The following is a 13,020-nucleotide window of genomic DNA, read 5'->3' as shown; positions in this document are numbered from 1 at the left end:
TAGAGCCATCAAAATAGAGTGTCCAAAATATAGAGTCTAGTGTTACATCAAATGAATTTCTTCCTATGAAACTAATTCTATCAACTACTATATTACAAGGTGGTTCATCATTTGGATTATATGGGAGAGCTTCCAGTTGTGTGTTTATTGCAGTTTCTTCAATTGTTTATGCATGGAATTCTCCAAAACGGGTTTTTGTGGCAAAAACATTGAAACTATAATTCCCAAGGATAGAGTTGGTAAATATTATAGGTTCATTGGGACCGTTTAGCTCCATCACTACATACTTCATGTATCTTTCTCGATCAACTCTCAGCATATCACCTTTTCCCTTCTGGGGTAGCAAGAGATGGGACCAATCAGTTGAGAAGTATCCATTCAGTTTTGTTGACCAGTCCCTACTAAGCAGCATTCCATAAGCCTCGGGTATGTCGACTACAACTATATCAATGACTTGTGTGTGCTGTGGTTTAGTAGTCATCCGAATCAATACATCTTTCAATTCCCCAATTACTTTCACATTTGTCCTATCTAATTGCATGATTTGAGTTACAGTTTTCTCAGGTATCGCATGAAGTCTTTTAGCAACAACGTAAGGCATCACAATGGATGAGGCACCTAAGTCTACCAAGAAAGTGTGTACGTTCATGTTAAAGATTTCAAATGTGATAAGGAAAGGGAGAGTCATGGATTTTTATTTCCTTCCTATCATGGCTGCACTGACATCTTGGGGGTTTCGATTCATTTTTGATAGGGTAGCTTCCATGGCTGCTGGATTTTGGGCTGTACTGGGAGTACTAACGGGTCTGGAGACCAACTTCTCAGTTTAGCTGCTCAGAATGGTGGGAGGTTTGAAATTCTATTCATTCATAGCTTTTAAGAGCAGATCTCTCTGCTGCGTTAACTTTAACAAATCAAAATACGTGATATTAGCTCAAGATTTCTTAAGATCATCCACAATATTGTAATCAATGTTATAAATAGGATAGGGCAAAGTAAACATACTGGTTTTGCCATTCTTAGGTGGGACTTTACCATTGTGAGTCACCTTCATTGCATTTGGAGATGCATTTTCTTTCTGAGGATAGTTCACAACTGGAGTACTCTTGTAACCACCACTATATTTATTCCCCTCAACATGAACCTTGGGAGCGGATGCCTTCAAAGGGCGAACATCTTTCTTTGCCTGGTCTACAGGCTTCATCACTCCCGCAAGTGGCCCTTTACTTCGTGTATGGCTTTCATTAGTGTGGATTTCTACCATACTATCTCCTTCGTCATCATCATTCTCATCCGTGTAGAAATCCCATAGTACATTAATTTGATATTCTTCATCCAAGGGCTCTTCCACTTGGTATTCTTCCTTGTTTTCTTGTTCTGGTTCTAGCTCCGCTATATTTTCTTCTTGGTTAAGGAGTGATCCGATAAGAGCCAGTTCTTCTGTATTTAAATTCCCTTCATTGGGTGGAGAAGGAAATGCAAGTGGACCATGACCACCTTCTATCTTTTTGCGATAGAATGGTTTAAAAGGTTTTTTGTTGTTATAATATCCTCCATTCCCACTTGTACTCTCCAAAATTCCTTTTCATATCGATGACTGTGTTTGTCAATTTCTTAAGGATCCGATGCAAACCTTCCACATCTGTCGTGTCCCTTTCTTTGCCCTCAGCCACTTTTTTATCACTCCCATTATTCTTCTTGGATGACTGAGAGGCTTTCTTTTCTCCAGTTATAAGATGACATGTTGTGAGACTGATCATTTCATTCTCAACTTTCACTGCTTCATCAATAGCACCCTGTAAGTTTTGTGTGTTACTCCTCTTGACCCACATCGCAGTAGGGACAGGGAGAACAATGATGTAGAATTCCATGAGCACATCTTCAGCATGTCTAGTGTTAGTAGGGATTCTATTGAACAAGGTGTTAAACCAGATGTTAAAATCCTTGACCTTTTCTTTGGTTTCCATTTTCAAATGGGATAGTTCTAAAACTAAGGCCGCAGGTGTTTTGTCATCGCCATACTTGTCTATGAAGGCCTATTGAAAGGCAGCCCACAAGGTGATCGATCCTGTTCTCAAGCTAAAGTACCATGTGGAGGCTACACCAATCAGAGTAAAAGGGAATAGGTGACATACTATATCTTCATCGGCTACCCCCACATGCGCACGACCATGAAGAAAGAGTGAATATGGTTATCAGTGGTGTCTCCCCGCTCAGGGTGGAATTTAGGTAGCACTCTTTCTGCATTCTTTGGTAAGGGATGCTGCTACCCAGGTACCGCTACGGAATCTTAAGTGAGCTAGGGAGGAAGCACTCTCGGAGGAGGTGGGAGTTGGTTCCAATCTGGGAGAGGAACGTTAGCCATATCGTGGATAGGGATGTTCTGGTTGAAGGTTTCTTCAAGGATTTCTTTATTAATATTTCCCAAATCGGGCCAAGGATTACCTTCAAAGAGTGGATCTTTAGGACTTTCTTCCCAGGGAGTGTCGATACTTTGCAAGGATTCAAACACAATATCTTCAAGAGACGGGGTTGCAGATGTCTCTTCATTTATGGAACAGATCCTTGGCTTTCTTTTAGTTGTCAGAGGTAAAGAGTGAAAGATGGGGAGTTGAGAGAGGGAATGAGCGTAAGCCCGAGTAAGTATTCTGACTGGTTGTTCCTGAGTGACAGAATACTCCCACAGTGTCTCTTCTTTGAAATGAGGCTTTTCCAAATGGGAGGAAGGGCTTTTTGACCTTCACGATCCATGCATTAATATTTTCAAGTCCATGTGCGACATTTATAGATGAAATCAGAAAAGCCATGGACGGAGGTTCAGGCCCTCCTTCTAGCACCAATTTGTTGACATGGCGAATTTTCGCTATGCCAACAAGGGGAACTAACCCGATTACAGACCCCAATTAGATCTACTTTTGTTTGGAATGGCTAGCTCCGACAAGCTTTAAAGGATCCTGTAAACTATGAAAGGTGTTGAGATATTGCTTCCTTGAGGAAGACATCAATTAAATCAACAAAAGAAATAGCTAACCTATATGTGTCAAATCCTATCTACACTACTTCTCACTACTTAAGCTAGTCCTAACTATCCTAATCTATCCTGCAGGAGCATAACAAAAGAGGTTAAACATCACATATAGATTCCAAGTCCAAACGAATCGATTACTGGTTCAATAAGAACAAGGCTGTATTAAATCCTAATTGCAATCCCATTACTTATACAAGAATATACATTCCTTTCCTTACAAATAACACTTGCAATTGATGTTTAACAAAGTCTTGAATCAACAACCTTTCATGAATTAACTATGCTATTGAATCATATTCAAATAACCAGGAATAACCATGAACTACTTGTTATCAATATGCACAAAGAAAATCACATTTATCTTTATGCCAACAAGAACACACTGATTCTAAACATATGAGAGAAAAGGAAAATAAATTTGAAACAACAAGCTCCTTCTTGAACCAAACAATCTTATTTATTCACAATAAATCAAAGTTGTTCTATCCAAACAAAAGGCCCACCTCTCCTCTCCAGAGGTAATACTTATATCAGCTAGAAATGACTCTCGGTCTTCCCTTAACCTTTCACCTTTCCCCTGTCCTTTTCAACATAAAAATTAGAATACATAGATGTAGAACAATTGGTGTCACTGTTGACACGTAGAAGGCATTTCCTATCACTGGAGTGCTTCATTTCCTGGGGAAATGAATAGATGTTGATTAGAAGAGGATAACTGTGTGTCATCTCTTCATGATGAAACCTGGGGAAATTGCACTTTCGAAATACATAGGCAATGCGTGGAACTCGACTGAAACGCCTAAGGCTACCTCTTTAAATGGCATATCCCCATATATGAACTCTCCGGATCTACTCATGTGTTTAGTTCTACTCCTCACCTACGAAGATAATTAACATTAGTTATATGATTATGAAATAGCACAACATGATCACACACAAACCTTGCATTCAGTCATAGTTTCTATTTAATCTTGCAACTCATATCAACTATAATTGTCAAACCACCGAACCTTGCTGTGACACGTATTCTTGTTGCCCCTAATATTCAATTTTACTCAAGGATTGCCTTAACCATGTTTTCAGGACAAACCTATTCATTTTACGAGATTTTCCCTTGAAAACCTAGACCACAGCCTTTCATCGCAATACACAGGAAAACACGAGAAAACCTATGGTCGAGCCATAAGGATAGACTTGAAATGGTATACACCCGAGCCTATAGTTATTGTCGGGTCTGCTTAATTGCATCACACCTTATGTTTAAATGTTGAACTCTGCCGATTGCGATAAGTGATTGTGGAGGGGGGAGCGGACCTAAAATATATGCAACATGTTTAATGATCCCAACGGGTCCGCAATGTGAGACTTTCCTTTGAAAACCTCAACCTCAATACTTTTCAAAAAACACAAGAATATATGGGAAAACCCGCGTTCAGCCATAGGGTCGAACTTGAAATATTATATACCCAGATTCATAGTTGTCGACAGGTCCGAAATATCACAGTGCACCATGTATATAACCCTTGGGTTCCGCCGATTGCGATAAGCGATTTTGGAAGCATACCTGATAATGTATGTATTGTAGTTTATAGTCCTGTCGAGTCCGCTATATCGCATTGGCCTTATGGCTCAGTTTTAACTCCTACCGATTGCGATATGGTTCCGGACCCGATATATATGAAATATGGTTAATAATGTTGTTGGGTCCAGAAGATAGTGGTGCGCCTTATATAAAAGCCCCAGACCCCGCCGATTGCGATATGCGATATGGTTCCGGACCCGATATATATAAAATATGGTTAATAATGTCGTCGGGTCCAGAGTATAACAGTGAACATCATGCCTTAGTGTTGATTCCGATATGATAAAAGGGGTGATTTGTGCATGTTTTGTGAAGTATTTCCACTGTAAAGAGTTATGATGGAAATAATGATGCGATAGAAGGTTTCGTGGGTCGAAAAAGTATCGATCAGGATATGAATGAAGGGCTTAGAGAGGGTGATAGATGAATCATGTGACAGGATGTTATTAGAGGGGCCTTAACCATTTAAAATTTGAATATTTGACTTGACAAAGAGTTAAAATACCTAGGATAAAACAGATCATTCGGAGGGGTGTAAGATCAACTTCTAGGGGACCCATTCAAAATTGCTACCAAGGAAAGTTTTAATAGGGTGGTTTTTGTGGCCACAAAAGGTGCATAGGCTAAGTGTCCTCCTCCATGCCTTCATCCTCTTCCTTTGCGATGATAATATTCTCTAGATCTTATTCTTCTTCATCTGTCTCTATGGTGACGACTTTCCCCTTCTCCTCCATCGACAGTTTGGTGCGCAGCGGGTTCCTCGGGGACACACGTACGAGGACCATTGCTTGTTTGTCCTTCTTGGGTCTTGGCGTGCATGGTGATTTCAAGATTTTTGCCACAATCCCAGTGCCTTCTGGAACATGTCCAACAGTTAGGGCCTACGTGGCCTCCTCAATGGTCATTTCTATTATGTCTATAACATCTTGAGCAGTTTCCATCGTACTCGTCCGGAAATCTAGCACTCACGAACTCAGGGGCTCAATCAACTCTTGGTTCACAACACTTAGGGCTCTGCTCAATCGCTTAATTTGCAAATGACCAAGTGTTATTTGTTGGGAAACCCTTTGTATTTTACAATGAATTTTGAATTTGAATTCGACTGTTCCCCCCAATCCTGGTTCATTAATGCTTTCTTGGCGGCAAATTTTCCCAAATCTTGCCCATAAATTGCGTCTTAAATGCTTGCCGCCCACTCCATTTGGCCTCAAGTCGAGCATCCCATCGTTAATAGTGACTTCAACGGTCACTTTCTGACCAACCCGCATGGTAGCGCAACCCCCCGTGCACAGTCGCAGACCTTGTGACTTTTTGTTTCTGCGCATAGCTCTAACCTCGCGCAGCTTCCAGGTTGAGTAGCTTATAGTCCAACACTTCCTTTCAACTACTTGGAGCACTAAGACTGTATTTCCTTCGGTTAGTCAAGTGGATGCACCACCCGTGTAAAGTTCCATCCTATCCTCCATCATGGTTCCTAGAGAATCCCCACCTTTTTTTGTTACGGTCGGCATCACGCACTTCACCATTTGTAATGCGCTAACCTGGTCACGATGCTTAGTAGTATGCAGTCCAAGCCAAGGCATTAGGCTGATCAATTCACGGTAATAGTGCTCAAACTTATCATCATGATTGTACACATCCTGCCTTACTATCCTAGTTATTTTGCCGAGAAAATATTCCTTTATCTTGTCCTCCAACTTCTTGACTTCCACATCCACCAGAGCACTTTTCTTCCTTAACCGTACCCTTTCTTCTTCAAGTTCTTGGAGTCTAAGGTTTCCCTATTGGATTTCTGCTTCCAAGGTTCCATGAACCGTTGCCTCTGCCAGTGCTGGATTAGGATTTTCAAGCACTAGAGGGCTTACAGTGTTCATCTCATATTCCAGCCTTGGTGATGCCAGCACGGTCAGGTTCTTGCATGTGGTCCTATATGCCCATAGAATCGCTGGTATGCATAGGTCACAGTTAGTCTGTTTCGCATTGTGGACCCTGTTCAGTACTTCGCACACTTTTTCAAAGGCTTCCACGTGGATAACCTTCTACACACTTAGTCTGACCATACCTCCTGGTCCCAAACGGAGGGGTTGATTATGCCATTGTCTTGCCTGCTCCTACTTACCGATCATGTTTCCTACCATGCGAATAGTGTTCCTTCGTGCAGGTTGTGCACCATATGCCTGTATCCATCTGGAAAGTTGGGCATGCAGGCTGTTCTTTCCATCATACATGGATTTTATCTGCATCAGAGGCTTCCCAAATCGTAGGCGCATCATCCTTCTACATTCACTATAGTGCTCAAAATTTTGCTGGTGCGTACCCCACCACCTTGCGGGCATAGTGTGCAGTACCCATTTCAAAGCGTCAAAACACTATTGTTCCAACACTTCTTTTTCAAATTTGTTTAGGAACCCCTCCACCTCGCTTAACCCATCATACGTAGGCAAGTCTCTTGTCTCCCTTGCTACATAGTGCAGTGACCTTATCATCATTTTATAGTTGAGCATGGTTACCTCGTGTAATCGGTTATGCTATCGCTCTATCTCTTTGTCAGAATCTGATGTGCAGGAGCTTTCGCCCTCCCATGAGATTCGGACATCCACAATGGGATTTACCTAGTCTTGCTCCCATGGGGTTATCTTGTAGATGCAGTCTAGATCATTGTCACTATCGTAGTCACGCACTACCTCTATGTAGGACGATCCTTCCGCAAGGTCTAAAGGTACCACTATGCGCAGTGATTTTTTCTCAAAAATCATCTTGCGCTTCTTTAGATTTATCACTCCATTCATGTCAGTGGCCCAATCTATTCCCAGTAATGCGGGATAGGGATTGTTGTCATCAATAATCTCTATCACTTCGAAATCTTCTAGTGTGCTCGCACCTTAGAAATCTATTGTTATTCCCTGCAATCTTCCCATAGATAGGATCTTTTGCTGGTTTGCCATTTGTAGTTGGATAGGAGACCATTGTAGCACAGGCCTGCCCATGCGTTCCCATGTATGCTTTGGCAGGACGTTTTGGTCCGATCCTAGATCCAAAATCACTTGATCCATTTCATATTTCCCGATCTGCGTGATCAATCTGATCTCTCTTCCTGTTCACATCGCGTGCTTCCCAAGCTTCTGGACTACACGCAGTTCTCCTGGCGTGGTCCCAACACATCTAGTTATGAGTTCTTGTAGTCCCTTCACAACCTTGTTATTGCATAGCAGCTTCATGCATGTCTCCAAGAATGTAGTGAGCATCGATGGGTCCATTTCTGGCTCTAGTATGTCCTTACTTCTTGAAGTGGAGGCATTTGTGAAGCTCTTCTCAGCTTCCATGAATGTCTCCTTAGTGCGCTCTAAATCAAATTCGGGTTCCTTTGCTGGTGCTTTGCGAACCCAGGTATTTTCTTCGGGCTGCTTGCCTTTGTCATCCCTTGTCATAATACCACTCTGGAGCACGATATTTACATTTGGTTCTTCCTCGCGTGGCTCAGAACTCCTCATTTGCAGGCTCTGAGCCGAGGGAGGTTGGAGTGCTCCTTTATCACGCAACCTTGCTATTAGCGTGGGATAGTCCTCCGTCTCATGATCAAACTGTGTACAATATAAGCATGATGGTCTCATTGGATTCATATATTCGCAGGCATAATATCCTGGCCCTCCAAAATTGTAACATATCAGTTGGCCACAACCTCTTCCTGGTCCCATTTCTCCTCGACCTCGTCTGCACTCCTGAAAACTGGTACATGCCATTCCTATGTTTTGATCAAGGGCCCGTATTTTGGCCTAAACTCTGTAGGTAGGAGTCTTATCCATCATCAGTTCATAACTTCTACAAGCACGCTCGTCATGTCCCACCAATCTAGAGAAATTACAGAACAACTGTTGGGAAGTTTGTGTATACTTCTGTAATAGATGGCAGTTATCTGTAGCATGTTTCCCTCCTATATGAAAAATTTCGCACCACAATGTAGGCACCACACTTGGCCCTACTTGTGCCTCCATTCTCAATGGCATTAGTCCTCCTCCCACGAGGTAATTCGTGAACACCGGGAAGTGGTCCTTGTCGTGCCCTTTCCCCTTGCACTTTACGCACCATTCCTCATCACGTACTTCTGGATGACCCGTCCTGTCTTGTTTCAAACTCTGCATCTCAAGGCACAAGTTTTTGAACTGCGTGTGAATCTGTTGGACTCCCAGGTTTGGATCTTGTATCGAAGTCTCGGGCAATCTCATTGCAACCTCCAAAGCTTCACCCTGAGTTGTTAGCCTCTGTTTCCATGGCATATTCCATAGATACAGTGTTAACGAGGCTACAAACCATTCACGGTGTTACCCATCTGTTAGTGTCATGTTCGCTTTGCGAATTGTGCACTTCAATATTTGATCCAGCTCCCACGGGGTTTCCCCTGGTAGCATTGTGATTTCATTGAAACCCAATGATTGACTGTGCCTCCGATTTTGGTTTGCTAAATTCCTTGTTTAGCATAACTTGGATATCCGCTATCCCCGCATTCAGATTTTCATTGGAATGCTTAATGCACCAGGTCAGCATGCGATCCTGTAGAGTGCTACCCAATGTTGCCTTCTTTATATTGTCATCCGTGACACCCTGTGCTTCCCATACCACTTTTACCATGAACCAAAATTGGTCCTGATCTTCATTCCCTACTCCCTTGAACACTGGCAGAGGTGGTATGGGCGAAGTCAGGGGTGAAGATGGTGAGACTAGTGGTGGTGTGGGTGGGAGTGGTATGCGTGGAATTCTCTACTCTATTAGATTGATCACACTCCTTGGTGAAACCTTCGCGAACTCTTCTACGACTTCACATGGAGGTGAAATCAAGGGGCTAGTTTCTAGTTCTGTGCTACCTTCGTTTCTATAGATCCTCCCACTTCGTGTAGCCCCAAACATCAATTTATTTGCATAACCTGCTTCTCACACAACAAAATTTTAATCTAGGTGTTCAAAGATTTAATGTACTTACCTCGCGGTCCCTTGAGGAAGCATCGTTCTACCTCACTATAGCCGACTAAAGTAGCTACCGTGAATTCGGTGATGAATCTTCTGATGATTCAATCCAGCCAGTGATCGACAGCGCACATGATCCTATCTCTCGACGTTTCCAGTTTGTGCATAAACTCTGGAGTCCACACAATAGGTTTGTCGAGTTTACACCTTCCTTGGCTATTTGCTAGCTTCGCAATCCACTCGTACAACTCAGTGGGGAAGGATGCAAAGAAAATTTCATGGATCTCCGTATACAAGTATTAATCTAACCACTCTTCCTTTGATAATCGCAGGTTCTTGTTTTCCTGTGTCGCGAACTCACAAATCTTTCTGTCTAACCACTCCTCAATTCCTTTATTTGTTAGATTCCAATGGTACGACATCAAACATATTTATGCAGATCCTGGTCCCAGCAATGGAACCATTTGTTGGCTTGTTGGGGCCTGACCCGGGTTCAGAGTTAGTTAGCCAAACAAATATTGATAGAACTGGCCCTTTTGGCAACAATCTGTGGAGCGCGGACTGAGGTCTCACTCGAAGTAGTATGGGAGGGTGCTAGAACCAGGTTTCTGCACCATGGAGATGTCTGATGAGTTTGACTAGTCCACGGTTTCTCCCTACGCACAGTTGCTTCGCACCTTCCCATTCCTTGCGACCTGATACAGTGCCTTCGCGCAACCCTATCCAGGGTTTGTGCCACAGTTTGCACTATTACACAAGAACTTGCTTCTATTCCAATGTTAGTTAATTATCTTTGTCTACTTGAGTGCTTTGAGTTATACTTAACAACATAAAACATTCATATAGGTTCACGTAGTAAATAAACAATATATTTGAAAGTTATAACAATCATGTATTAACCCAAGAACAGATACATAGAATTAGAACCAAACTTCCCTTTATTGATTCTTTCCACGGTTACAGACTCGACTCACCCTATGCACTCAGCTGCAAGGGTCCGCGCACTCAGCTGCGGACTACTAGGCCTTTGCGCACTCAGTTGTAGAGTCTTCCCCTACCCTACGATCCAAAGACACACTTCACACTGTGACTCAATCACCTAGACTTCTCATTCTCTATTCTCCCTTCTCTCTCTCTCTCTTCTTTACACGTAGAGCCTCGCTCTATCTATACAAACCCATGGTCTACGGACCATGGGTAGGTCCATCCAGCCAACATTACATTACAAACTAGGGCAGACAACCCTATGACTCTATCATACTTTCACATCTCACGCCCACAATTCGTAGAGCTTTACAACAAAATTCAGTCAAAACTTGGGCTTTGAGCCCCAAAACATGCCTTGGGGGGATTCCATGCCCAACAGAGTGTGTAGAGGCCTAGTAGTCCGTATTTGAGTGCGCAGACCCCTGCAGCTGAGTGCACAAGGTGAGTTGAGTCTGTAACCATTGGAGCATTAATAAAGAGAAGTTTTCATATCAATTCTGTGTAATTATTTAATATTTTTGCGTTGAATATATTGGGTACAAATTGCATTTTTTTTGTTTAAATGATGTTCGAACATATATAACTGTGTTGATTAAATGAATGTGAGTTAAAGTATCTGATTAAGTGAATTTGATTAACATTTATAAGAGGATAAGTAAGATACACAGTGTAACTTGGGGAAATAGCACAAATCACTACCATAATAGCGCAAAAACATCTCAGCCCTGGGTGAGGGCTGCACGGAGGGAAACTATAACAGATCGCGAAGGTTTCACAGGTTAGAATAGTGTGTGAACTGACCTACGCGAAGGTAGGCATAGTTGGACTAAATCGACACCTCAGACATCTCATGGGTGCGGAAACTTGGTTCTAACATTCCCCCATACTGCTTCGGGTGAGACTTCAGTCTGCGCTCTGCGGGTTGATGCCGAAAGGGCCAGTAGTGTAGGGATTTGTTTGGCTAATTAACTCAAAACCTAGGTCAGGCCCCATCAAGCCAACAAATGGTTCCATTTCTGAGACCAAAATCTGCATAGAGATGTTTGATGTCTTATCATTGGAATCCAAATAAGAAGGAAATTGAAGGCTAGATGGATAGAAGAATCCACGAGTTCACAACGTAGTAGAATAGGAATCTGGGACTATCGAAAGAAGAGTGGTTAGACTGCTACCTGTAGACGGAGATCCATGAAATCTTCTTCGCGTCCTTCCCTATTGAGTTGTACGAGTGGATCACAAAGCTAGCAGATAGCCAAGGAAGGTGGAATCTTGGAAATCCTATTGTGTGGACCCCAGAGTTAGTGTGTAGGTTGGAAGCATTGGAGGATAAGATCGTGCGCACCGTTGATCACTAGTTTGATCGAATTATAGGAGGATTCATTACTGAGTTTGCGGTTGACACCTCAGTCAGCTATAGCAACGTAGAGCGACGATTTCTCAAAGGACCGTGAGGTAAGTACGCAAAGTATCTGAACACTTGGATTAAAATGTTATTTTTTGAAAAGAGGGTTATGCAATTACCTTGATGTTTGGGCCTATTATCACTCAAGAAAAAAATGTTTTAAAATTTGGAACATCAATTTGATTGTAGAGGTTAGTGTTAGTCCGAGTTTAGTTCTCTTTTGAAACAGCGCTTTCTTCAGTGACCACTATGCTCTGCTTCAACTTAGCAATGTTTGTGATATCTATTTCGCTAGGGTGGGAAATGTTTGCTTCAATTCCACGACTTCCAATTACCCATGGCATTAAGTGCAACGATATTTATGCCATTTGGGCTGCGACAGCTGGAGTTGGATATTATGTCATTTGGGCTGCAAAAGCAGAGAAGGTTATGTGATATTCAAGTATACAGGTCCGTTAGATATGTTGGCATGAGAGCAGGTCGCGATGGTGTGGATTATGGTGTTTCCTTTGATGTCGAAAGTGGTGTCCAAGTCGATTGGGAGAATTCAAAACTTCTGATGAACAATTCCTTGCTTTGTATTTCCAGCGATGGGTTCATGACATTTTTTTGGGCATTAGTTTCAAACCGGGATCTTAGAAAACTTAGGGAAAGAAATGTTATAGGGGTGAGATTGCCAGTGGATGGGCATGAGCTAATTGAGCTCCAGAATGGAGCGGAGTATTGCATGTTCGAATCTACAAGCACCTATTACGAGGCCTATGTTCATGCCCTCAAGGTTTTAAGAAAGTCGGAAATGGAGAACCTTCAGTTCAACGAATAGCTCGTATATCTTAAATCCAGTGTACAGGATGTTGAATATAATGTTGATTGGCGTGAGGTTTGTAAGGATCAGTGTGATTCTGTTGATGAAAGCCAGGAAGATGCCATTAATCAAGGACTGACGAAAAAATTGGCGGTCATTCAGGGGCCTCCTGGAACTGAAAAAACATTTATAGGTCTTCTTATTGTTAAGACATTGCTGCAGATTAATTCTGCTGGTCCTATCCTGATAATTTGTTA

At 42.3% G+C, this 13,020-nt stretch overlaps 1 protein-coding gene across 1 annotated transcript; it reads left to right on the top strand.

Annotated features, from left to right (window-relative positions):
• The first annotated feature begins 12,295 nt into the window (after positions 1 to 12,295).
• On the top strand, positions 12,296 to 12,781 carry LOC149213922 (uncharacterized). The gene has a single exon (XM_089389213.1). It carries the CDS (start codon positions 12,296 to 12,298, stop codon positions 12,779 to 12,781), a length of 486 nt encoding a protein of 161 aa, XP_089245339.1.
• Positions 12,782 to 13,020: the final 239 nt, after the last annotated feature.

Source organism: Pinus tabuliformis, chromosome 1_1 (assembly GCF_031772625.1).
Source record: "Pinus tabuliformis cultivar Carrire ecotype Pingquan chromosome 1_1, CPIR1, whole genome shotgun sequence".
In the NCBI taxonomy this organism is placed as follows: Eukaryota; Viridiplantae; Streptophyta; class Pinopsida; order Pinales; family Pinaceae; genus Pinus; species Pinus tabuliformis.
This window is presented reverse-complemented; position numbering and strand designations above follow the sequence as displayed.